The sequence below is a fragment of the Triturus cristatus genome, chromosome 3_2 (assembly GCF_964204655.1).
Source record: "Triturus cristatus chromosome 3_2, aTriCri1.1, whole genome shotgun sequence".
Lineage (NCBI taxonomy): Eukaryota > Metazoa > Chordata > Amphibia > Caudata > Salamandridae > Triturus > Triturus cristatus.
Genome location: NC_140584.1, coordinates 19,181,022 through 19,208,367, shown reverse-complemented (window position 1 = coordinate 19,208,367; position 27,346 = coordinate 19,181,022). Strand labels below are relative to the sequence as shown.

The 27,346-nt window shown below is 47.7% G+C and overlaps 1 protein-coding gene across 2 annotated transcripts in view; it reads right to left on the bottom strand.

The window, feature by feature from the left end:
- The window catches only part of LAMB3 (laminin subunit beta 3), a 318,725-nt gene that overhangs the window by 62,638 nt on the left and 228,741 nt on the right, over window positions 1-27,346 (bottom strand). For both annotated transcript variants that reach the window (XM_085647191.1, XM_085647190.1), the window contains exons 14-17: window positions 7,257-7,626; window positions 4,205-4,365; window positions 2,846-3,051; window positions 1,789-1,992 (exon numbers count right to left, since the gene is read on the bottom strand). In XM_085647191.1, coding sequence (XP_085503317.1) covers window positions 1,789-1,992; window positions 2,846-3,051; window positions 4,205-4,365; window positions 7,257-7,626 — 941 coding nt within the window. The remainder of the gene's footprint in view (window positions 1-1,788; window positions 1,993-2,845; window positions 3,052-4,204; window positions 4,366-7,256; window positions 7,627-27,346) is intronic.

The following is a 27,346-nucleotide window of genomic DNA, read 5'->3' as shown; positions in this document are numbered from 1 at the left end:
CTTGCGGGCTGGCGTCCGTCTAATTGCAGCCGCACCCGAGTACTTCACAGGTCTTTAAAAGACCATTTACTCGTTAATGAGGCTTTTGTTATGTTTTCACCCCTTCTTACAGCCACTCTGCCTATGGCTGGAAGACTTAGCCCCCCCCCTGAAATCTTTTTTAGCCCCCCCCGAAATTTGGCTCTAGTTGGCCGCCTGATCTCCACTCCTGCATGCTACTTTAATTATTAGCGGTGGGTGCCATGTTGAAGTCAGGCAAGCTGTGTCTGGGCGCCCCCGCTTCACATCTCAGCCACCCGAGCTCTCAGTCTTCATTTATAAATATTTTACCCCCCAGGCTGTCTCCACTATGTATAGGAGTCGCTTGTGTCAGTGAGCGGAGATCTCCTACCGTCAGAGTCCGTGATGGCCCTGGCGGGCGTATTCACTAGCGCAGTCGTTCCGCAGCTTATACCTCCGGTCTCCTCCGTCGCGGCTCTTGGCCCTCCCCCGCTATGCCGAATCTTCAGAGGAGTACAGCGCCGCAGGTTAAGGGCGTCGGCGGCTGCTGAGTTTGGTACAAACAGGCACCGCCGCCATTTTGCGAGTCGCGTTGCTCCGCCGCTCGATAATCGCCGTGCCATGGACTCAGAGCAGGGAGAAGGGTGGCTGATGCCAGGCAGCGCGCTGTTCCCAGAGCTGGCTGGGAGTATGGAGGGGGTGAGTGTCGAGAGGGCATCCGGGGGTCGGGGGCACCCAGAGATGTTCTCGGGGGATGGCGAAGGGTCTAACCCTTTATGAGCGGTGATGCGCTCCAGGCAGCCAGGACTCCTTGTGTTCTCCGTCCACCTCTGCCGCAACTCTTACAGCGCTCTCAGCAGTCTCTACGCCCACAGACTGGCTTTCGCTCCCAGCTCTGAGGTGGGTGGGGGGGTTACCGCTCACCTCAGCTTGTATCTTCACGCACTCTCGTACCCCCGATCCAGGCCAAGGCAGGGAAAGCCTATGGGTTGTCAATGGGAATCTATGGTTGTGTGCATATAGGCCATTGCTGTCGCAATCCAGCTCTTCTGACTGTGTACACCCCGCTAGTTGGCCCCTCACATCTCCTGGTAGGGAATTCAATTTTGAGTTCTTGTCATGATGAAGTCGCTGTATGAAGTGCCCCCTGTTCCTCCACCTCAAGGGAGTCTGCAGTGCAATCCCTCCGGTATACGCCTCACCGGTGCCGGTGTCTCTGTCCTTGCCTGTGTTTTCTTCCGCAGTCCCTGCAGTGTATACTTCCGGGGACTTCAGCCTTTTCTATTGTGGCCGCGTCTCTGCCGCCCCACCACAGCAACAGTTGGCTGCCTGGATCCCTGCAAACAACCAGCTATGCAGCCCCGCAGACCTACCCGTCAATCGACCCCTCATTAGTGTCCCAATGCCATGCCGCAGCTCAAAGAAAACAGTGTTTCATCGGGCGCACTCCCGGTTCGACAGTATCCGGCTATACTCCAGTTGCCTGCTGCTACGAATGTTCCGTGGAGTCAACGCCAACAATGGATTGGAGCACCCAGCACTACTCCGCAAGCTGCCCGGTGTCCAGTGGCTGACCGTCCCAGTCAGGCACCATCCGCCGCCATCTTGTTACGTCTCAGGTTTAAAACCCATTTTATTATCGTTTTATCTGAGGGTGGAGGCAGGGCGGGCGGCGCTCCCCCGCCCTAATGGAGAGGCCGCTTCTACAACCAGCCGTTGTCTTAAACACTGTCATTTTTGCTGAAATACTTTGAATAATTGTTCCATAAATGCCGGAAGCATACTTACCATTTCAGTAGTTTGCTGAAGCTGGGCATTAAGGGCCTGGATCTCACCAGCTGTTTTTTTGGCTGTTTGGGCTGCACTTCTCGATAGTGGAATCACTCCTCTGCAGCTGGCCCCCAACACACATTCAGTGCTGCTTTCTGCTGGGCAAACACTCCCCCCGCACTCTTGAGGTGTGCAGGGAGCTGAGCGTGCATCACCACAGATCTATAATAGATAAAAGTGCAATGTACATGACCATACTTTAAAAGGTAAAGATAAAAAATAATGCACCTAGTATAGCTCATCAGTCTGTCTATCAAAGGGTTTGGAGAATCATAAAAAGTTACATTAATCCATTTGGTACTCCCTATCCCTAGCAATCTGGGGACCTCTTGTGACTATTTGTGGTTGTGCCATAAGACAGCTGTTTACAGTGGCCTTAAGGTAGCACCGGCCCAGCCAGGTGAACATGTATTAGCCCATGTATGACACTGCTAGACATTGTGAGTTGCAAAGTCACCATGTTCTGAGCTACACATGTTGGTGAAGACACACATGGGCCAAACCCAATCCCAAGACGGCATCCAATCAGAGAGTAAATTAATAAACCATTCCTAAAATACACAAATGATTGTCAGAGCTTCAACTTACTAAAGATAAATCAATGCTGCCCTTAAAATCTAAAATCTTCGATAGTTCTGGTATCACAATATAAATGACAACAGATTTGGAGTGGGATTGCATGCAAGTTAAAACTGGAGTAGTACACACAAATACTGTGTCTACAACAGAATTAAATATTATTGAGAATCTTGAGAATCAAATGTAAATAACGTAGTAAATAACAAGCACAATTAAGATGATGACTGTTGCACTGCTGCCTCAAGTTGCTGTGATGTCTCTGACCTCCTTTGCTTGTAGTCGCCCACCTTTATGTCACCTCCATTGCAAAGAGAGATGGCGCTCAATGCTGTGACCTATGCTGAATTAGCGGTCTGATCCGGTGTTTTGGCCTATTCCGGGACCATGGCCAACATCACTTCCCAAAGACTGCTGTTTACTTTTAATAGTATCTTACCAGGTTCATGGTGGGTGTCAGGTCTGGGTAGGACATCTCCTCCTGCAGCGCTTGCAGTCTGGACCTCTCGCCTTTGATCTCAATCTCCAGCTGTGCTGCGCTGCTCCTGCTCTCCTGCGACTGGGAGACCATCCTGGTGGACTCCGCCACGCGCTGCACGGCATCCGTGGAGGTTCGGTGTGCGGAGGTTATCGTTTTGCAAACTCCTTTCAGGGGAAATGGAGCAGACACGGCATGATCAGCTTATGACTCACACTTTATGGAGACGCTGAGTTCAAGCACAGCAGGAACACATTTGTTAATCACTAAGTCGTCAACAGAAAAGTTTTTTGTGTTCCTTAGTAACTGCATACATGAGATTATTATGAAAAATACTTTCTTCAGTCAAGTCATTAGTGTCAATTGCAGAAAACAGAACTTTTCGGATTAATTTTCCTATTGAATCCCCTTGAGTAAGGCAAAGGAAGGCATTCTGAATCACTAACTCAACAATTGCAACTTCTGGATAAGTTATCACAAGAACGCATGATAAATATCAACAATGTAGTTTATTTGTTGTTGTACAATGCTCACAGTGAATAAGTAGACTGCCCCTACAGGTTGTCCGGGGATGCTAGCAATTACCCTGTGCTAGAGGCAGGTAATGTGCTGATAAGGAGATTGCAGAATTACTGGCCCTCTACAACTCCACTCTTTACTGCACAGTTAACAAGATTTCAGTGTATTAATGAAGTGGAGAATCGTGTTATATCGCTTTTTTTGCTTGTGCTACATGGTAAATTTTGTTCAGTGTGGGAGCTCTATGCAGACATAAAGTTATACGAGGGCAATCCTGTTCTCTGAGTGCGGAAACAAATATATTTCATAATTTCTTATATCACCAGGATATATGGTCACACTCACTACACATGTAGCGATATTAGTTCTCAGAAAAAAACATAGGCACTAAATGTGTGTATTAGGTTGTGTTCCCATTCCCCGTATGTTTGAGCTGATGCCTGCAATGCTGATGAGTAAATAATGGAATGGAATGTTGGTGTGTGGTCAGAGACAGTTGGAGAGAGGATGGAACCTTGAAAGGACCTACCTGCTGCTGCTGTCGCCTAAAGGCCTAAAGTGTAATAAAGAGCCTACCTGAATGGCTCTAGACGTTTCTATGACGATCCTGTTCCCTAACTATGACAATATGTAAATAAAGCAGAATAAATTCCACTTGGCTCTGAGAGTCGACCTGCCACCTGGTGATCCATGATGCAAATCAACCCTGCATAAAGCATACCTTATCGGCCGGTCCCCAAAAGGTGCCGGACAGAAAGTGACGCTGTAGGGGACGCAATGAGAAGAGAATACAGACTATACCTGAAGTGCCGCCATTGCCAGTGCTATCGTACTGCATCTTCTTACTCAGGTACTCGCCGCTCACAGTGAGAAGGAGGCTGTTAATCGTTTTCATGTCAGACGAGAGAGTAGACGCATCTTCCATGTGTGGTAAATCAGGGTTTACCTTTTGAGCAGCAACCCTGATATAAAACGATAGACGTATTCAAGTCAGTTATAGAGCAGGAATGCATCGGTGTACACTTACAATATCAGAGACTGTCCTCAAAGCAAACTGGTGCGAGCAGCAGCATTATACACAACCAGTTTGAGTGTTAAAGCAGCATATGACCTGACTCACAAGGAGACCACTCTACAGACAATGCTAGATTACATAAATATGCACCAGTTAAGGGCAAGTCTGCCATGACATCTGCCCCAATTCATCTTTGTAAAAATGATAACTTCACTAAGTGATTGGAGATAAAAAATATATTTATACTAACCAACCACTGCAAAAAATTCAATTTTCAGTAGTAATTGCTAATGTTGTTTATACACTGCTCTGTACCAAAGAAAAGTTATGTACCACCAGTGTAGACCTTCCTACAAATAGACATCAGTGATAACAATCTATGAGGCATAGGCTAGCCTGTTAGCTTTTGGGAATAATCATGAAAGTCCTTGAACTCTGGGTCAGCTGTCCCATGTCTATTCTGATGCAGTAAAACCACCCTGGTAATCACGCTGCTCCTCAACACTCTTCACCACTCCACTCCACTGTATGCCACTCCACCTTACGACACTCTACTCCCCTCTGTGCCACAATACTCTATGCCCCATTACTCCACTCTGTGACACCCCACTCGACAACACTCTTCATCACTCTATGCCACAACAATCCAAGCCCCTCAACTCCAATCTACACCCCCTTCACTCTACGCCACCCACTCTATAACCCTCCATTCTATGACCCTCCACTCTGTGCACTCTACTCTACACCACTCCACTGCACTCTAGTCTACAACACTCCACTCTATTACACTCTACTCTATGACACTCCACTTTGTGACCCTCCACTGTGACACTCTATGCCACTCTACTCCACTCCACTCTACGACACTCTAGTATACACCAATCCACTCTACGCCACTCCACTCCATGCCACTCTCCTCTACACCCCAAACTTTAAGCCATGCTGAACGGCAGCCATGATGCTGTATAACAGGGCTAAAACAAGATGGCAAAGCCAATAGTTCTTGTATAGATGACACATACTGGCTTTGCTAATGCTAGTTCTTAGATAGAGTCTATCTGGTTTTCACAGACAAAATATGCCCTGGAAGTGTCCAACGGTGTGGGTTTTACCAAACACCCAGTTTTCCTAATACAGATGGCAACATGTTTCCACCCAAATCTTACCAAACATAGAATAAGTGACCCAGGGCCTTGTCAAGAGTTGGGAGGATGCAGGACATCCACCAAACAGTCTTCACTACCATAGTAAGAGTGCACTGATGTCAATAGCACTCTAAATACAATGAACAGGACATCTGGACGTCTGCCTACTTTTGGCATCTGTCTAGCCCCACGAAATAAAGCCTTTAGTGCTAAAAGTAATTATCTTCTGTTTACCTATAAGACAGAGTTTTGCTCTAGGAGCATGATTTCTACTGGTGATGTCTCTCAACATATTAAGGGACTCATCCACATTCTATGATGTATATGTCTACAAATGTGGTTCTTTGAGACTATAGTTCATGTGGGCCACCAGATTTCAAGCAGATTGCAATGATTTTTTGTCACTATCAACACTGATCATTTCTGAAATGACGGTCTAGAAGAGAAAGGCTCAGCAGCTGATTTAACCAACATACAAAAAGCTCAAAGTTGGTCACTGTGAGTGAGTTGGATTGTTTTGTGAATAGCTATTGTTGGACAAAGAGTTTTCCAAACTTTCATCTAAAGAATAGTGTCCTTATTCCCATATTTGCCACTGATGGGGCAACACATGAGGTATGTATTAAACAGCATTTATCCCAAACATTAGTCCTGATGTGTTCTGCAGTCATCCATCAATGACCTTAAGTTTTAAGGATTATATATAGCATTTGCTGTTGCAGTTTGTCAGTATTACCGCCCTGTAAATTCTAAAGCCTCTCTTGAAAGTATTCATTTTATCCTACTCAGGGGTATATTAGACTGAATCAGACTCCAGGCTTTCTACTTGAGGTAAATGAATTGTACACAGATCTCAGCAGTCATCCCTCAGCCCACAGCATGCCTGGTGCACTGACACCAGCTCGCAGTCCCATCGGTGTTTTTGCTCACTGGTTTGCGACCCGGTCTTCGCTTTACGCTGGACTAATGAACTAATCAGTTGCACAGGAAATGCCCATTCTTAGAAGGTCCCGCCATCTCCTTAGATGCAAGTCTCTCCTGCGCATGCAAGTGGCAGGAACGTTTCTGCAAAACCGCTGTGAATGCAGAGAGAGAAGTCTGCGAAGGACAGAAGATGTTGATCTCTGAATTCGCATTCACTGAATGTCAATATTTTACTTGAAAGTCACCCCTCTCCGTAAGTTGACCTGGGAAGAGCATGCAGCAGTCCCCTGGACAACTTTGTATTCCCTCAATGCTAGCACACGGGATCGCAAAGTGGAAGCTGCACCACTAACTTTATTACCATCCCCTTTTGGGTTTCAGTAACTGATCAGTAGTTTGTGACTATAATTGTGGTAGCAAACCATTGATTCATTGCATACTGACTTGAAGCATAGGGAAGGACATTATACTCCTTAAGCATTGATGTGGGTCACAAAAGGCACTCTGGGAATCGTAAAATCATTCCTGACGTGCAATGTTTCTTTAATACACTTCTCACACTGTTTTGTGCTTGTGGTGTTGAGACTCCCAGACTTTGCAACCAGAAAACGTGTTCATATATTAGGCTCTAGATTACCTCATCCTTTAGCAACCTGCTTTACCTCTCAGAAGACACTGCAGGGTTCATAATGTGGGAGAGGGGGCGCAGTTGAGCAAACACTGGATAAGGAGTGGACAATGTTCAAGTTGAGCAGCAGGGGCACTGTACCTCATTGTAGAAAACGTGTTCTTCACTTGCATCAGTTCTTTGTTCGATAACAGGGGGTTGCTGAGGATCCTCTGAATGGGCTGTAGACTCGCCTCTGCCTGCTGGATCTTTGGACCCAAGCTGTTATCTGCCATCCCGTCCAGCTTCTGGCTGGCATTCCGTAGGGCAGATAGCTGCACCCCAAAGCCTTGGATATCGCGGTCATAAAAATGGAAGCAAGGATGGCAGGCCTCACAAGTTGGGTGCTTGTCACAGTAACCGCGTTGGCACTCATCACAACGGGATCCAGCAAAGCCAGGGCGGCAAATGCATCGACCAGTGGCCTTATCGCACCCCCCATCAATTGTGCCCATGAAGTTGCAGGTGCAGGCTGTTCGTGGGGATAGAAAGGGCAAATGGTTAAAGAGTGAACGTGTATGAATGTCATCAGTAAAAAAATCAAACAAATATTCTAGCGCATGTATGTTCTATCATGAACTAACAATTTTTCAATGGGGGTGAGGGGAATATGTGTAAAGAAGGCAAACGTTTTGGGGGCAACAAGGGTGGGGTGAAGGGAAACTGGCAGGGCATGGAAGTAGGTGTACGAGGAGTTGGATGCTCTCAAGAAGGGCAATGGAGCAGACCTGAGATGCTGATTGGCAGAGCTGGAGTGTGGGTTCTCGTCAACAGATATCCTGTCATAAATGTAAGTTGGGGATTTGGTAATAGGCAACAATGGGTTTTGCAGAGCTAACTAGTTAGAGACACAAGAAGCTGAGAATGTGATGAATCAAGAGCATGGTAGATGCACAAGGTATGAATTGTATAGATAGCTAAAAGGGTGATTTGAGCTGGAGAGGAAAACACACAGTGAAGTTCAAATGCCATGAAGCATGAGAGTGAGGAAGCCATAAAGTAGGGGGTCTGCAGAGATAGTGAGGTATGGAGATAGAAAACTAAGATCAAATTAAGAGAGAATACAGGAATTACGGGAGCTGTGTGGCTGCAGTTCTCGTTAGTTGTACAGATGGCGACCTGAGAAGTGGCAGATATATAAGAAAAGAAATGAAGGGGTGCTACAGAATAATACATTTGGTGAGCTTAAGATATAAAAAGCACATACTCATGCTGTAATCAAAGTGAAGAGCTTAATGGGTGTAGACATTCGATTGGAAACATTACGGTTGCATTTACTAACATAAATTAACATTAAAAACAGGACTTTGATAACCATTTTCCTACATCCCACCTGTGGCCCATGACCCAGAAGCACTAGTCATTATTCTCAAGTAGTTCCTCCCACATGAAAATGGTAGACTTTAATGGGAGAGATCCTGGTTCCTACACCCTTCTCAATATATTTAAACATAGTTGACCTCAGTCGCTAGGTAGGGCACCTGCCCAGACTCCTTCTCTATTCGAGAATTCACAAAGACCAAATGGCCATGAGAAGACATGGGAAGCAAAATGAGATGCCAGGATGTTAAGGAGCCAAATAGTTAGACGGCCTTATATCAGAGGAACTGTGACGCTAAGGAGGCGGAGACAATGTTGTGTCAATCTCATTTCACAATTTCGAGGGGAAAAAATGACCTTCAGTATAACAACCTTTAACTTATGTTCAATAAAAACATTAATGGACCATTAAATCAGCTAGCCAGTTACAGCAGGAGCATATACTGAAATGCATCACAGAGCGTAAGCCATATATGTCCTTGATGAGGCCTATTACAGAAGCGGACCAATGTAAATGAGAATGTACGCCATGCATGTTGCCACCACTTGGAGTCTAATCCCAAACCGTTTTCCATGAGTATTTATTTTTTGTATTTTAGTGCTTTTTGAAAAATGCTACATCCATTCTACATGCCATCTTTAAGCGCAGGGGCAATGGGGGATTGCAGTCACATAACATATGGCAGGATTAGAGATATGCAAAAGATCAAAGTATGGTCAATGAGGTAATCCAGTTGATCAAGATGCTGTGGGGGTCATGGATCTCAATCACCATTAAAGAAAGGGCAAGTCTGTAGTTAGAAGGAAGATGGAAACACCTTGAATTAACTTCTTGAGGTGGAAAGCAGGTCTAAGGCATGTGGTAGACTTGTGGATGAGTGCTGGGTGAGCAGGATCGAACACTATGATAATGGCTATTTAGCGCAGAGTGAGAGGACAGCAGACCCCACTCAGAAAATGTACGTTTTAGCGTATTTTCTAAACCACAGGATGTTATCTTTAGGTATCGGGGAAACAAGTTTCTGAGGGCTCAACCTTATACATGCCTTGTCCTTCCACCAACTAATGTGGAATACACCAGGATATGCGGCCTTGATTTGAAAAGCATTTGTGCTAAATAGTTGTGTCTTAGGCAATGCTTATTCAGGAATATCCAGGAGTAATACATGCTTAAACATAGACAAACGTAGATGTTTTCAGTTGATTTGTTTGGTTTGTAACGACAAACAGAAGTAGTACAACAAACGACCTTACCTCCACCCACAAAGCAATGCTCGTTAGACAGCACAAATGGCAGATCCCAGAGACAATAACACCTCAGATGGCACACAGATGGAAAGCAATTTTGCCATGAAGCTTGAGTGTGTGATACAGATGTCACCACTTTTTTCACCAACGCATCCATACCGCCAAAAACAGACCCTTTCCATTATCACATTAACAATCCGCATTAAAAAGACTGACCCAACTATTTTCTACCCAATTTCAGGCCTCTCTTGATTTGCTTAGTCTATAGCAATGCTGTTTCCCAGGTAACTAACCACCCACCTTCAGCCCATGACAGTCTCAGTGATTCCCACTCTGACTTCCACTCCAATGAAGAGACTGCTCTAATGAACAATAGGGAGGAACCCTTGGAATCTACAGATGGAGACCATCAACGCACATTAGTGCTTCGATACTTCTAAGCAGCACATGAATCATGATAGCATCACCTATATGCTCAGCACATCACTGTCCTTTACAAAACATTTCCTAACGCTTGATGGGTGCCTTAGGTCTGTGCCTTTTCTCCATCTACATGGTATCCTGGATCAGACAACTGAAGTCTACTATGTTGGATTCCATGTGTACTCTATGGTGACTAACAATCAATTGATCCCTGCCGGTGGAAATGCAAGATTGGATGAAACAAAACATGCTCGGCCATGTTTCCAAGACTGCCTTCCTGCTGTCTCCATATATGTTAACGAGTGCCTTCTCCCCTTCTGTGCTGCTGCCATGGCAAATTTCATAAATTATTTAGTTTAATAGCATTAAAATGGCAAGTGTATGCCTCTCACAGTTCAAACTCAGGCACCTGGATAACTAAACAAAATGATCACAGCTGTGTGGAGAGCAAGCACTTTTTTTTGGAGCACACAACATCTGCCCAATCAGAACATGTGCTCCTGGCGTCCAATATGTGGGAGGGGCCAAAGCCCCTCTCCTGGTATTTCTTACATAATTGCCTGGCAACAGCTGTGCTGTCAAGCTGGAGCATAAATAGTAAGCAACTCTGGAGGTCCAAGCTTTGCAATTGGCTGAGTGGGAAATCAATGCAAGTGTCAGGATCTATGAAAGAGATATAGCCTCTGTGTAGTTTAATTATGAAGCTGTAGTTTTCACTGTTTGCACTTGAAAGATAGAAAGCCAATTTGGATAACAAAGCATTTATGCAGGAAACGTGATATAGCCTCTGTGCATGGATTTGACTCAACAAGTCACGCATTTCAACATTCAGAGTCTCTTGACTACCCAACAAATAGATGTATTACTAGGGACTCCTAAAGTCTCAGCTGAAAAGTAAGTAGACAAATCAAAAATTAAACATTTGTTTTACAACGCCACAGAATGGTGTGCCAATTGGAAACACGTTTTGAAGAAGGAAAACAAAATTAAGTTTACTTGCAAGTACCAAATGTTTGTTTGCTGTAAACAATTACATTTGGCACAGTTTATGGATTCTAACTGCAGTGTGGACATAGAGTAGTCAGTCTGCAACCTGTCCATTCTGCACCATGTTCCTAGTTCTTGGTTTTCATTTAAATCCATCAGTGGATTCTGAGGGTGTAGTCTTAATTTGCTTCATTTGACCTAATTCAGCTAACAGATAAGTGTTAGCCCAGGACTGGATGCATTTGTCCAGTGCGCTATACAAACACTGATAACATAATAGCAGATTAAGAGAGATCCGGTAATAACCATATATCAGTCCTAAAGTGAAGGAGGTGGTGAATGACAGTGCTGCATATGTACAGTTTTACCAATGAGATGGACAATGGACAATGGAAAGGGCTCACAGGAGGAAAACACCTCTGCTTCTCCCTGGCTGGGGAGTTGTAGCCCACAACAGGTACCTTGCGGTCCTGCTGTGAGGAGGGAACCCAATGATGAAGCATGTCACCTTAGGGTGAGTGAGGGTTCTTTTCATTAAAACAACATGGGACACCTTCCTGCAAAATATCAATCAATTCATGCGATTTCCTATTTCTATGTACAATACACATAGAAAATGAAAACAAGTTAGGAGAAATGAAAACATTTCTCCTCGTTGCGCCTTACTAACACCACTCCTGGGGTGACATTAGATTCTGACGCATTCCCAGGTTTACAATTTCTCATAAATCTGGTAATGCTTCATTTTCCATGGGTGTTGTGTGTGAACACCCACAGCAAGACCCATGGAACACCCCTTTTACGCAGTGTTCTGCGTGAAAGGGGCACATATTTCCAAGGCCATGAAAAGCCACGTAAAGTGGCTTTACATGGCCTTGTAACTATGCAGTGGCACACTGGGCCACCGGAGAGTCAAAAATGTGACGCTCCAGCAGCGCAAAAGTGCCGTTAGGGGCCTTGTAAATGAGGCCTGAATAGTTTTGCTCTGCATACTAAATTACTTCTAGGCAGTTGTATTTTTTTTTTGTTTATTTTATGTTTTTAAATACTAACATTTTTGTTTTATTTACAACCAGCATGTCAGCCAGAGGCAAACTGGCCAACTACATAACTACCTTGATGACTTTTGGGCTCGTCCCAGGTGGATTTAGGGTTGATTCATCACAAGTGTATCCTTATTCACACCACTTATTTAATGGGTTTCTAAAGTTATGTCATTGTTCTGTGCTGCAGCATCCCCATCCGGTCTGCACAATCCAAGCTCCTGAACATACAGTATTCAAATCACTTCATGTTCTTTGCCTTAAGACTTCTTTAGAGCATTCAGTCGTTATGGGGGTGTGGCTTAGACAGCAATGGGTGCAGACGCTTGACTCCATAGCTCCGTAATCCCTGGGAGCGAGCTCCACAAAAGAACTTGTATGCACTGAGAGAAACAGGAAGGCGGTGACACCAGAGGACGTCGGAACAAGCAGAGAGCCGACTGGGCTGAGCAAAGCAACTGGGCAAGCAACCTGGGAGGGAGAGACCCGGGATCAGAGAGGGGATGAGAACAGGATCCAATATGGTGGCCGCAAGCTGAACTACCCCAAGGCAGAAAACAGAGTTTCAAACACGCACACAGTGTTCCCCTGCAACCAACCCGTAGAATCGCACGCAAGGTCAGTACTGGTGGGAATTTCATGCGATATTGAGGATCTGACAGCGCCAAGCCAGAGACAAACGGAGGTGCGATAAAATTAACGGGCAAAGGCGAAACCGAAACTGAAACAGTCACTGGCTGATGGGGGCCGCCATCTCTTTTAGGGAAGCAACAACAACGCGACACTCTCGGCGAACAACATCCTAAGACTTGCACAAACGGAGGGGGAGAGAGGAGTAAGTCTAGCAAAGAGGAGAGGGCCAATATCATAAACTGGGTCATTACGGTACACCGAAGCCTAGGGAAAGATCGGAGACACGACTAACGCTCCAAATCGGCCCGAGCGAAACCGGAACTCCCGACTGCGGGCTGCCATCTTTGTATCGCCATCTTGGTAACGCACTACAACAGAGATAAACTACGCACAAACAAAGTTAAGCACCGAAGCCTAGGGGAGATCGGTGGTGCGCCTTAACACTCCAAACAGATACTGGCTGACGGGGTCCGCCATCTTTTAGGGAAGCAACAACAAAGTGACACTCACGGCGAACAACAACCTAAGACTTGCACAGACGGCGGGGTAGAGAGGAGTAAGTCTAACACGTAGGAGAGGGCTAATATCATAAACTGGGTCATTACGGTGCACCGAAGCCTAGGGAAAGATCGGAGGTGCGCCCAACGCTCCAAATCGGCCCGAGCGAAACCGAAACTTTTAGCTGGGCGCCACCATCTTTGTAACACACAACAACAGCGATAATTGGCGAACAGACAAAGCGAAGCAAGGGACAACGCACCCACCAACCATAACATGTGAAGGGCGGCATACAGCCGAACGGAGAGAACAACGTAAACCTCCCAGGTAGAAAGGATTCAAAGTAAAACCTTTAGCCTGATCCGCCCCACAGGCTCTACTTGCGGCAGTCTACAGTGTTATCTAGGCATACCACCCCACCGGCTAAAGTCTAGTGTAAGATCGGCAGGGGAACGCAGCCCAAGTGATTCCAGGAGAGACCCAGGTCGCAGCCAAGGAGAGCACAGATCGTACCCAGAACGAAGGATCAATACACCACAGAACCATAGCACCAAAAGGTCTGCAATACAGCCTAACCCAGCGGGAGGCATAACGTGGAATAACTAGATCATACAGAGCAGCTCAGCAAACTTATAACTAGAGTACAGCCTACATACACAAACCAAGGGGCCACAAACGCCAATCAGAGCACAACACCAATCGGCGAGTCGAAAACAGAGAACAGAATCGAAATAGGTAAAGACACTCACAACCAAAAAGGACCCATAAGAGAACCAATCATAGAGCGAAGGTCAGAGGAAAGCTCACCCTACAACAGGAGAATAGGGGACGAGCAACGATGGCTGGTAACGATGGGAAACCCTCGCAACAAGCAAAAAAAACAAGAGTGAGAATCTGGATTCCCCGATCAAGCAAAAACCAGACATTAATAGCACATTAGACATGATCTTAAAAAAATTGGCAGACGTGCATGATCTAGCGAAATCGACCAAACAAACCACAGATGCTATACAGCTGGAACTGGCTCCAGTTAGGGCAGGGATACACGCAGCAAATAATAGACTAGCGGAAGTAGAGCAGAGGGTAAGCGACGTGGAAGATAAAGAACTAAAATCCAACAAAGCTCTACAAGAACTCTAAAAAAAACAGCATTACTACTAAAACAAACAGCGGAGCTGGACGATCGCAATAGAAGGGGGAACATCAGGATTCTAGGCATAGCAGAAGGTGAAGAAGAGAAAAACCGTTCTTGCATGGCCTTTCTACAGGATATAATACCTAAACTCACCAACCTGAAGTTCGATGTGCCTCTGGAGATAGACAAAGCTTACAGAGTTCCGGCCTACAGACCAACAAATATGATTGCGCCACGGCCCATTATATGCAAACCATTGAGACTCCAACATAGGGAAGCCATATTTGCTTTGGCCAGGAAAAAACAGAACTTGATGTGGGATGGTCAAAAAATAATCCTTACTCAGGACTACTCGAAACATACGGCGGACATAACAAAACGGTTCCTTGTACAAAGAGAAAAGCTGAGAAAGGAAAACATCTCCTTCATAGGTCCAACGAAATTTAAAATCACAGACAGGGGCAGAATGCACATTTTCGAGGACCCCAATGATCTAACCAACTACACACGAGGGCCGCTTACACAAGAAATGGAACTGTCGCAAACAAACGTGAACAAGAGAAGAGCATCACCAGAACTGGGAGAGAACTTATGAAACAACTTTCACCTGTTTAAAAGTGATCATAAATATATATATTGGAACATCTACTTCATCGTCAACATCTACCTCAATCAGAGTATTATATATAATCAACCTACTACCTCAATAACCATAGGCCGGGTTTTTGACCTTTCAAGAAGGACAGTGAACTGGGAGCGGATATGCTTTTGGAAGGAACAACCCCGCAAACTAACCGGCGCAGTCACACGCTTTTTCCCTTTTTAAAGTTTAGTAGCGAGAAGAAAGAGAAATAATATCCTTCTATTTTTAAGTCAATGGTATAGCACAAATTAGCAGCCAAATATGTTGCTAATAGAGTCATTAAGATGCAAGTAACTTGTAGGCGCGTAGGTGATAAGCATTACACTAATAACACCCCAGGGGAAATGGAGCGGGAGCTTCGCTGTAACACATCCAAATTTCAAGATGTAGGAGGGGGGGGTAGGAGGGAGGGTTTCTGCGGGAGGGGAGGTGTCTGTTTTGTATGTCAGTCTAGTACTTGCACTGTTTTGTCAAGCACTCGTATTTAGTATCTACACCATGTGCCCTCTGGCACCCTATTTCTTTCACCGACACATTCATGCACAGGAGGAGTACGATCAGAGCACAGGTAAAGATGGAGATAGTCGCAGAGCGAGATCAGAGATAAGGACAACACTCACGAAACACCAGGAACCAATGTGAATACTATCACAAGGAAAGGGATCACGGCCCGATCTTTACAACCACAACTTATCCTCACATATTGACACCGAAACAAGGTAACGCACTATCACTTTCATCCAACCTGAAGATAGTATCCCTAAATGTCAAAGGCCTTAACCACCCAGTCAAAAGGAAAAAAGTACTAGACTACTTAGCTAAAACTAAAGCAGACATATTTCTCCTCCAGGAAACTAGGCTATCACAAGATGACGCAGGAAGGATTAGGGCAAGATGGGTAGGGCAAATGGCGTGCTCACAGGCCACAGGGAAAAAGCGGGGAGTGATCACCTTGATAAACAAGAACTCCAAGATAAGCATAGAAGACCACGAATGCGACCTAGAAGGAAGAGTCCTATTGACACACCTGAAAAGGGGTGACGAAAAATTTCATATAATCAATATCTATGGCCCTAACACGGATGATACCACCTTCTGGGAGAACGTATCAGAGAGAATGGATGCACTCCCACAAAATGAGCTAACAGTGCTGCCAGGTGACTTTAATATGGCACTAGACTACACATTAGACAATCACAATGCCACACACTACCACCGGGGGGCCATAAAGTACTTAAAAATCTATGTACCAAGTACAACCTGAAAGACACCTGGAGACTTCAACACCCAGACACTAGAGATTACACCTTTTACTCAAACCCACACAACTCATATAGCAGGATTGACTACATATTGATCTCTGGCTCTCATACACATCTGATAGAGAACACGGATATAGCCACGAGAACAATCTCAGATCATTCCTGTATCAGCCTAATACTAAATGGTAGACATAATGAAGACCATCCACGTAGGTGGAGATTCAACAGCGATGTCTTAAAAGTCCAAAGTAATAGAACCAGAATAGAACAGGCCATAAAGTAATACATCTACTGTAATGACATACCAGATTCGGACCCCAAAATAGTTTGGGACACCCTGAAAGCCACAATTAGGGGAACGATCATGGACATCAAAGGCAAGATGAACACGAATGCCAAGGCCCAATTAGACCAACTAGAGCAAGATATTCAAAAACTAGAATCAACGCACATCTCAGACATAAAGAACGTAGGGGCACTCACAGAACTTGCAAGGAAGAAATATGAATTTTAAGCGAGAGAGCAGGTCTGTGGGTAAACAAATACAAGGCAATTAACCTGTGCGAAGCCAACAAATCGGGGAAAATCCTGGCATCCTACCTAAAACACAAACAAAGACAACACACCATCTCCGCGATCACTGATTCCCGTAACATCACACACACACATCATAAAGAAATCCTACGCTCATTTACTGGTTTTTACCAGGAGCTCTATAACAAGGACCAAACACTAGATGAAAACGGCAGCTTCAAATACCTTAATAACCTGAACCTCCTAAAAATAACATCAGAAGACGCACTTAGCTTGGCGAAAGAGATTAGCACAGCGGAAATAGATATGGCAGTTAAGTCTCTTAAAACTAATAAGGTGCCCAGACCAGATGGGTATACAGCCACCTTCTATAAAACATTTACACGCTATTACAGCCAATGTTGAAAAAAGCTTTCAACCACTGCAAAGAGACAGGGACGGTCACGCAAACAATGACAGAAGCGAATATTATAGTCATACCCAAGGAGGGTAAAAACACCCAACTCCCACAAAATTATAGGCCTATATCCCTGATTAACGTGGAAAGCAAGATATATGCAAAAATTCTGGCAGTAAGGCTGAACGAGGTACTCCCAAAACTGATAGGGAACACACAAGTGGGCTTCCTCAAATCACGCATCTCACACGACAACACCAGACTTTTATGCCATATTATCGACAGGGCAGCCAGGCAAACAAATCCAGCAGTGGCGATCGCACTTGACGCAGAGAAGGCTTTCGACAGGGTTTCATGGCATTTTCTAGAACACTGCATGCGAAGCTTCAACCTAGGCAACACCTTCATAAAGAAAGTTATGGCTCTATATGACAAACCTACGCCCGCATAGTGATCAACGGGGCCATCTCCGAACCCCTTAGACTACGCAGAGGTAAAAGACAAGGATGCCCATTATCCCCCTCACTATTCCTACTCGCACTAGAACCACTAATCAGAGACACTGAGTCAAACAATCAGATAAAGGGTTTTGCCATTAACGACACTACAACAAAACTAGCTGCATATGCGGACGACATTCTTGTCGTCAGCGAAAGCCCGGAAACCTCCATATTGGCTCTCATGGACTCCATAAACAGATACTCTGCATACTCCGGCTACAAGCTCAACAGAGATAAGTCGGAATGTAAACCTCTCAACATACATACCACCAGAGACATATTGGGAAACTTGGGTCTCACTTGGCAAACCGGGTTCATCAAATACCTCGGCGTTTACTTCGACAAAGACCTTAAAAACACGCTAGAACACAATGAGAAAATGCTTTTAACCAAGATTAAGAAGCTGCTGGAGGGGTGGTCACCGAAATTCATCACAATGTGGGGGAGGATTGAAAAACATAAAATGATGGTCACACCTATGATCAACTATCTTACTAATATGCTCCCCCTAACCCTCAGTGTCGACTTCCACCGTAAAATAGACAAGATGCTAAATAACTTTATCTGGCGAGACAAAAATCCAAGGATGAGCCTTAAAAAATTAAGATTGACAAAAATTCTAGGAGGGTTAAACTTGGCAGACTTCAAGACTTTTCAAACAGCCTCCCTAGCAAAACAAGGTAGCTACTGGATTCTACCAGACCAGGAATACACACCGGCGTGGCTGAAAATAGAAAGAGCCATGCTAAACAACCTAGAGCCATTAGCACTTCTAACAACCAACAGACACAACACTCTAATGAAATCCGTACTTACAAACACCAGGAACGCCCTACTGAAAGTTGATCAAAAGTTATAAAATAGAATAACAGACTCGAGATGGGAATCACTATGGTCAAATAAAAAAATACAAAGGCAAGACACTATATATGAAGACATGGGTGGAAGCAGGAATATCCCTTCCCATCCAGCTCGAGGATGAAGGAAGACCCACCACTTTCAGCTCGCTTAAAAACAAACACACCCTACCCGACATTGAATTATATAACTTTCTAAAGATAAAAGCAGCACTGTCTAGAGCAAGAATGTCTAATGCCACACCCTCAATCTTCCAGTACATGTCTAGCCTCAACATAACGGGACACCATGTGTCACACATCTATAGATTACTGCGCCCAAATACATCAAGACTCAACACTAAAACACAAGCATACTGGGAGTCACAGCGAGGTAACACTCTAAGCGAAAAGGAAAGCCAAATACTATGGTCCTCCCCCACACACAGTAAGGTAACCCCGGTACTGGCTCAGACAAAATTCTGGATCTTACATAAACTACACTGGACTCCTGCTCGTCTGGTGAAACTGGGCATAAACACAAATGACCTATGCTGGAACTGTAATAGCGAGAAGGGAGATCTGGCACACCTCATCTTTTACTGCCCTAAAGTTAAAACCTACTGGGGGAAATTTTTTACCTTTCTAACAGACATGCTAGGGTGTTCCCTTAATCCAGAGTTCGCAACCCTAGTAACTACACCCATCACGACAGACCCATTGTCTCAAAGAGATAGGGATCTACTTGACCTTTTGCTAACTGCCGGGATTAAACTGATTCTAAACAAGTGGAAGGACACATCCAAGGCATCGTTCAAAGGGTGGCTCAACTGGGTAACATACCTTAGGGGGGCAGACACAATGTCCCTACAAGACTCACCGTGGAGACAGCCTAACAGAAGGATGTAGACATCTATGGATAAGTACCTGGGCCCATATTAACCCCCCTGAAGAAGGCGAGACTGACACCTGCCGCCTAGCTTTTAGAACAACCCACCAAGCTCCCTCTCTCTCTCACTGTGCTCCTATACACTCACCGCAGATCAAGTAGCTTTCCCCCTCCTACATACCGGAGACCTTTTATTAGAACAGAAGGGGAAGGCAGACTATAAAGAAAATAGAGGGAAACGGAAGGTACTGTAGTCCTTAGAAATCGCAGATTTTGTGCATGTTTTATGTTTTTGTATGACTAAATGTTTAGTTTTGTGTGCGTATGTTTTTGTGTTTTCTTTTTTTATGCAAAAATCTCAATAATTTTTTTTTTTAATTAAAAAAAAAAAAAAAAAACGTTCAGTCGTTACATATGAAGAAATTCAAGATACGCCATCTGAATTGTCTAGAATGTAGTTTCATTTGATGTAGACGTGAATTTGTTTTTTTGAATGTGAGCATCCGTTGATGATCTGTTCAGCAGCGGCCGGTACATCTCACGGGTGGTGACCCAGGGCGGACACCGGGGGCGCAATGTAAATTCTTTTTTTTAAATAAAAGCTTACCTTGCCGCCGGGTTCCGTGTCTCAGCTCCTGCTCTCCTCCGTCGGCTCCAGGAACAGGAAGCACAGCCAGGTTCCGCATACCAATCACAATGCTGCAATGCAGCGTTGTGATTGGTCAGCACCCAGGCTTCCCTGACCAATCACAACGCTGCATTGCAGAGTTGTGAATGTTCTGAGCATCGTGGTTTGATGCTCAGCCAGGGAATAGGGGCCTGTGCATGTTCTCCACGCAGGCTGTAATGCAGCCTGCATGGAGAACAGAGACTGTCTGTCTGAACAGAGAGCATGACTGTTTGGCCGGTCCCAGAGGGCCAGCCAAACAGTCATGTGCACTTAAGGGTGGGCAAACCACTCCTTCCCTGCCCTGCTCTGAGAGCAGAGCAGTCCCACCCGCCGACTCGCAAAACTCAACTCAAAGTTATTATCATTTTATATTTCCTTTATTTGCACTGCTTGAAACCAGTAGGGCGACACTCCTCCACCATAGTGGAGGAGCCGCCACTGCAACTGATTATCCCATGGCCAAAAGGCTTCATCTTTGTAAGTTTAAACAGAGCAAAAAAGGCCCACTGGCGCTCTAGAGTACGCAACACTGTCAATCAAAAAGTGCAAAATAGCAGCAAAAAAGACAAACAACGTAATTCAAAGTAAAAATGAATTCCACAGTGATAAATAGGGCTAGTTTACATTAAAAAGGCAAAAGGGAAAATACAATTTAAGAGGCCACATAGGGAATTAATATGAAGTAAAAATGCTGACGGTCAAGATGGCCGCGTAGGTGCGAGGCTCCCGAGGACCTCCGCAACCTCCTACGATTATCCTGAAATTATCCTGCCCTGGATGAGGGGACTAGGTTGGTGAACCTGAGCTGAGGTGGCACCCGTTTCCCGCTTCCGAATCGGACCTCGGACACCGGAGTGAGCACCGATTGAGGTTTGCGGCCTTCCCCTCGCCGGACCCCGGATTTGCGCTGTGGGGTGATCCAGTGACAAAGTGAATAACAGCGGCAGGCAGGGCCTGGCGGCTCGCGTACCCCGCACTTTCGCTTTCGCACCTCCTTGCCATCTCTGCGAGGTTGGGTTGCGGAGCCCTTGGTGTTGGTGTGGCCTTGCTGGGGGGCCCTGCCTGCCTGCGGGCTGTGATCCACCCCGCTGCTCTGAGGTGGCCCCCCCCGGAGTTCGTGGCCCTGCTTTCCTGCCCTACACGACGTGGCTGGTGCGACTGCGAGACTGGAGGCCATGGCCACGAAACAAGATGGAGACCGGGCAAAGACCAAATCGACCCGGCGTGGCGCCGTCCATCAGGCCAATAGTATGGACCGCTATACCCTTCACAAGGGATCTCCCGATGGACCGCGTAAGTCCCCTGAGAGCCCTCCTGATGCCCCAGACCTGCCCGCAGATCTGACTCTGCGAGATATCATGGGCGCCATCGCCGAGATGAAGGCCTCGGTGGGCCAGCGGTTTGATACACCGGCGCAGAAGATCGACTCGGTCCTCGTGGATGTTGGCCTGGTGAGGGCCGATCTTTCCAAAACCAACGACCGAGTAGATTCTTTGGCCCACACCGCATCGGGCCTAACGACAGATGTGGCGGCCTTACAAACGGAGGTGCGCCGGCTTAGTCAGGCGAGTGCGCTTATGGACCGACGCCTGGAGGACTCGGAGAGTCGGGCACGGAGGAACAACATCCGCATCATCGGGGTGCCTGAGGGACGCGAGGAGGCGGCGGCGGATCTCTTTGTGGAGGACCTGATTGCCACCCATCTCCAGCCACGGGGGCTGAGTAAATTCTTCGCTGTGGAGAGGGCCCACAGGGTTCCCGGGGGAAGGCCGAAGGTCGGAGCCCCTCCGAGACCTCTCATTGCCCGGATTTTCAATTTTCGGGACAGAGACGCTATCCTGCAAACCTCCAGACTGCATGGACCGGTCAAGTTTGACAATATGGAGGTAAATTTTTACCCCGATTTCACCCCAGCAGTCCAGAAGCAGAGACTGAGCTTCCTAGGCGTCAAACGCCGTCTTCGGGACCTAAACCTCAAATACGCCATGCTCTTCCCAGCCAAGCTGCGAGTGGAGGTGGATGGTCGCACGCACTTCTTTGATCGTCCCTAAGCGGCCGGGGACTGGCTGGATACTCTGCCCGGGGATCGTGATCGGGGGGGTGGGGGGGGGGGGGGGGGGGGGGAGACTGCACGCTGGATCGGGACTGAGGGTTAAATATTGGGCCTCACTCTGGACGAAAATGAAGCCACTTTCGATTCTGCGTCAGTTTTTGTAAGTTTCCCTCCTATGGGGGTTGTGTTGGGTCTGTTGGGGGTTCTCCCTCCTCCTCTAGGGGGTCTAGTTAGTTTAACTATATATGGGGCGACAGGCACACTGCACGTTGGGGGGGCTGTTCGGGCTCATGCAGGGGTGCAGGGAGGGGGGACTTCTGTTGGGGTGGGTGGGTAGGGATGGGGTGTTGTTCGTTTTTATCACAAGGCAAACGTACTTTTGTGTTAGTTCTAAAGTGCTCTCCGGGGGACGAATGATGGCTTTTGTGTATGATGGGGGGTAGGGAATTAACTTTGTTGTCTTGGAATGTGAATGGGCTGGGGGACAGGATCAAACGAGGTGTGGTCCTGCAGTTTCTGAAGAGAATCTCGCCCGATGTAGTCTTTCTGCAGGAGACACACCTCATTGGCAACTCCTTCTGCGCCATGAATCGACGTGGCTATCGCCTAGTGGCTCACTCGGGCTTTACGTCTGGCTCAAGGGGTGTGGGCATCATGGTGAGGAACTCGCTCCCGTTGGAGATTGATGAGGTGCTCCACGATGACAGGGGACGTTACACGGTCTTGGTGGGAAGACTGGAGGGCAAAGTGGTTGTCTTTGTGTCAGTATACGTCCCACCGGGGCTGCAGTCGACCACCTTTACAGACCTGGGGCTGCTTCTCCTTGGCCTTCCGGGGGGCTTTTGGTTGTGGGGGGGGATTTCAATGCGGTGGTATCTGGGACTGTGGATCGTCACCCCCCTAGGGACCTCCCCCGGGCACAGGCGTGGCTACCCGGCCTCTTGGATACATTTGGGTTAGTGGACTGCTGGCGTTTAAAACACCCCACGCAGCTGCAGTACACTTTCCACTCGGGAGCCCATGGTAGTCTCTCACGACTAGACTATGTCCTTGTCCCGGCGGCCTATGTTGGGAGGGTGGGAGAGGTGCGCCATTTGCCACGGGGTATTTCGGACCACTCCCCGCTTTTACTGCACTTTGATGTCTTTCCGAGGGGTGAGGGTAGGGTTGTCCCAATCAATCCTTGGTACCTGCGCGACCCCACCATTCGTGCTGAATTGATTAAATCCCTTCAGCGATATTTTGATGAGAATGTGGGGTCCGTGCCTTCGGCTGTACCGCTGTGGGAGGCCTTCAAGGCAGTACTCCGAGGGGAAGCCCTATCCCTTATTTCCCACGCCCGGAGGCGCGAGCGGGAGGAGGTGACTCGGATGGAGGCTGAAATAGCCGAGTTGGAGGGTAATTTAGAAGGTGGGGTGACGGATGCCGCATTACATGTCCTCCAACTCAAGCAAGCGGCCTATAGGGCCCTCGTCACGGAGGCGGCCAGGGGCCTCAGCAGAGAGCAACAGGGGCGACTGTATGATGTGGGTGATAAGGCTGGTAAATTGATAGCGTGTTTGGACAAAAAAGAGAGAGCGAATCGTGTGGTCCCGCTGATTGAGAAAATGGATGGTGTGTGTGTAACTGAGCCAGAAGAAATCGTCTCCTGTTTCGCGGATTATTTCCGTGGGGTGTATTCCCCGGTGTCTCCCTGCTCGGAAGAGGATTCCCGTGCCCTGCTCGGGGATATCGCGCTGCCGTCCCTTTCCGGGGATGACAGGGTTTCGCTGGATGCCGCTCCCACCTCCGACGAAATCGCCCTCGCCATACGCTCGGTTGCTTCCGGCAAGGCCATGGGTCCGAATGGTCTCCCTATCGAGTTGTACAAGATGCGACCGGATACGCTGGCACCCCACCTCCGGGCTATGTTCCTGGCGGCACACTCGGTGGGCTCCCTCCCGCTGGACCAGCGCCTGGCTACAATCGTGGTCATTCACAAAGAGGGGAGACCTCGGGACCGGGTTACATCCTATCGGCCCATTTCACTACTGAATGCGGAGCCCAAGATTCTCGCCAAGGTACTGGCCAATCGGCTGGTCGGCGTGGTGGGCGATTTGGTTCATCAGGACCAGTCCGGCTTTATTCCTCATCGCAACACAGCCCTTAATCTGCGGCGCTTGCACGGTGTGCTCGCGCGTGTCCCGTTTATACGGGAGCCGGCCATTTTGGCGTCCTTAGACGCCACCATGGCGTTTGACACGCTTGAGTGGCCATACATCTGGGCGATGCTTGCGAAGTTTGGATTTGGCCCAGGGTTCATCAGTTGGGTCAAATTGCTGTATTCGGGCCCACTGGCGCAGGTGGTGGTGAACGGAAGAGTATCGGCTCCGTTCGAGCTGGGCCGGGGCACGCGGCAGGGCTGCCCCTTATCGCCGCTCCTCTTTGCACTTGCCTTGGAGCCCCTGGCGGAGTGGCTGCGGTGGGAGCCTTCCATCCGTGGTCTCCGCTGGACCCCCGAGTATGAGGACCGCGTATCCCTATACGCTGATGACATCCTTTTGTACCTAGCTTCCCCACATAAATCGCTCATAGTACTGGTTGATGTTTTGCATTCATTCGGTCGTAACTCCGGTCTTGTCATCAACTGGGCTAAATCGTGTGTGTACGTTCTCTCCGGGGAGGCTCCTATCCTCCCGCGGGGCTGTCCGATCCAGGTCGCCCCGCAGGGATTTAGGTACCTGGGTATCTTCATTACGCTGGACCCGGAGGCTCGGTATGATCGGAACTTGCTTCCCCCCCTCCAGCTTCTGAAAGAGGATGTCGCGCGCTGGCGGCGTTTGCCGCTTTCGCCGCTCGGCCGGGCGGCATTGTTTACAATGATGTCGCTGCCGCGTTTCCTGTACGCGTTGCAGAACACTATGGACCTCGTCCCAGCGCGCTACTTCCGCGAAGTGGAGAGTTTGCAGCGCCGCCTGCTCTGGGACGGGAGGTCACGTATTGCCCTGGCGAAGCTGATGCTCCCATGGTATGATGGGGGGATTGCCCTTCCGGATATCAAACGGTACTATTTGGCCTCCCAGCTAGCCGCGATTAATCAGGGCCTATACGGGCCCGCCTTAAACCCGGCATTTGAAATGGATGGGATGCTCCTTCCAGGTGGTGACCATAATCGAGCGCTCTATTCTAGCGCGCCCGATGCTCGCCTAACGGGCCCCACGCGTGTCATGGTGCGAGTGTGGCATGCGGCCAATGCAGCTATGGGGTGGAAGGATCGTTTGACCCGGGCGTCACCACTATACGCGTCTGAGCGGTTGGGCTCCTTGTGGACCTCGAAGGGCTTTGAGAAGTGGGACATAATAGGCATTAGCAAAGTGGGGGATCTCTGGACGAGGGGAGGATTTAAAACGTTCGAGATGCTGCAGACGGAATTTCAGTTGCAGGGCAGCGAGTACTTTCGGTATTTGCAGGTCCGTCATGCGCTGGGCTCCGTCTTTCCGGACGTTGCCTCCATCCCGGAGTGTTCCCCCCTGGAGGATAGAGTGCTGGATGGACACATCCCGGACAGCACGATCTCACTGATCTACAAAAAACTGATCAACGACCGCTCAGACTTGTTGACTGCCCTTCGTGGGGCTTGGGTAGCCGACGGGCTGGAGCTGGACGACGAGGACTGGACCTCCGCGGTGGCCTCCCCGAAAGAGGTGGCCATACCGGCTCGCCTTCGTTTCGTCCAGCTCAAGATACTCCACAGGGTCTACATGACGGGGCCAAAGCTCCTGCGTATGGGCTATGCTGAGGACGGTCTGTGTAAGCGTGGGTGTGGTGCGTTGGGGACTTTTCTGCATATCCTGTGGTAGTGCCCGGAGGTGGAGGGGTTCTGGCGTGGTGTGCATGAGGTGCTGCGAGTGGTTACGCATGTGGCGCTGTTGCCCGAAGCGAGGAGATGCCTGTTGAATGTGTGGGAGCCTACCGACTATTCGGTGCCGCAGACGTGGTGGGTGACTCTGGGGTATATGGTTGCCAAGCGTGATATTGCCCAATTGTGGGGATCCCAGAAGCCCCCGACTGTCTCAGCTTGGAAGGAACATATGGATTGGTGCATGTTTCGGGAAAAGGTGGTGTATGTGGCGAGAGGTAAGCCTGGGACATGGGTGAAAGTGTGGGGCCCCTGGAACGCCTACCGCGGGGGAATCTGTGCTCCACCGTTATTGCCTGATCCGTCGCCGGCCCCGTCCCCTTAGCCAATTCATCCCCCCGGCACCTGGGCAGTGGGTTTACCCAGCCCTAGTTCTGATCTCTCCCCCCTCTTGAGACTTCTATGGATGGCTAGGATTTCCCCTTTAGGGGAGCACGTGTTGCTATTTCCGATTGAGGATTGCCTTGTGGGTTTGTTTGTATTTGTTGTTCTTTCAGTTTAAAATGGAACCGGATAGTGGGGTCTGGGTGGTGTGGCTCGCAACGATGTTAACTCCTATGCATGCTCTGCCGCAGCACCATGTGTTTTATAAATGTATATCGTATGCTCCTTTCATTGCTAGCGGCCGGCCGAAAGGTTGTAGGCCCATGTTTGTATATTTTTGAATCTTGTAATAAACGGTTTAAAAAAAAAAAAAAAAAAAAAAAAAAAAATGCTGACGGTGTTCATTATAAAGCACGTGTACATTAAGAAAATGAATGAAAGATATTTCTGGAAGTAAAGGTTAAGGAGTAAGCAGATTTTACAATAGCAAAGCAAGAGGGTCCTGAGGTGAGAAGTACAAAGGTTTCGCATGGAGACGGTGAGAGTGAGTGTTGCTTTTACTGGTGCGCTCTTTAAGGTCCAGTGCCAATATATATTTTAAATCTGATTGGCAGGTTGCTTGAGCTTGGCCCGCTTTCAGAGTCTTTCATGGTGTATATTGTACTGGCAGCAAGCCGTATGCAGAATTCAGACATGCTGTGAGAATTTGGCCTGGTATATGCTGTCCACTAATTAAAGTGGGCACCTTGCACCAGTCCAAACAACCCTTATGGTGATTTAAGAGGTCAAAGATAACCTTAAAAAGCTATCCAAGTGGTAGCTGTGGAGAGCAGCCTAGAGGCTTAGTCTTGAAGGAATGTTAAGCAGCTTGTTTTACCAGAATGCACCCTTATAGATTT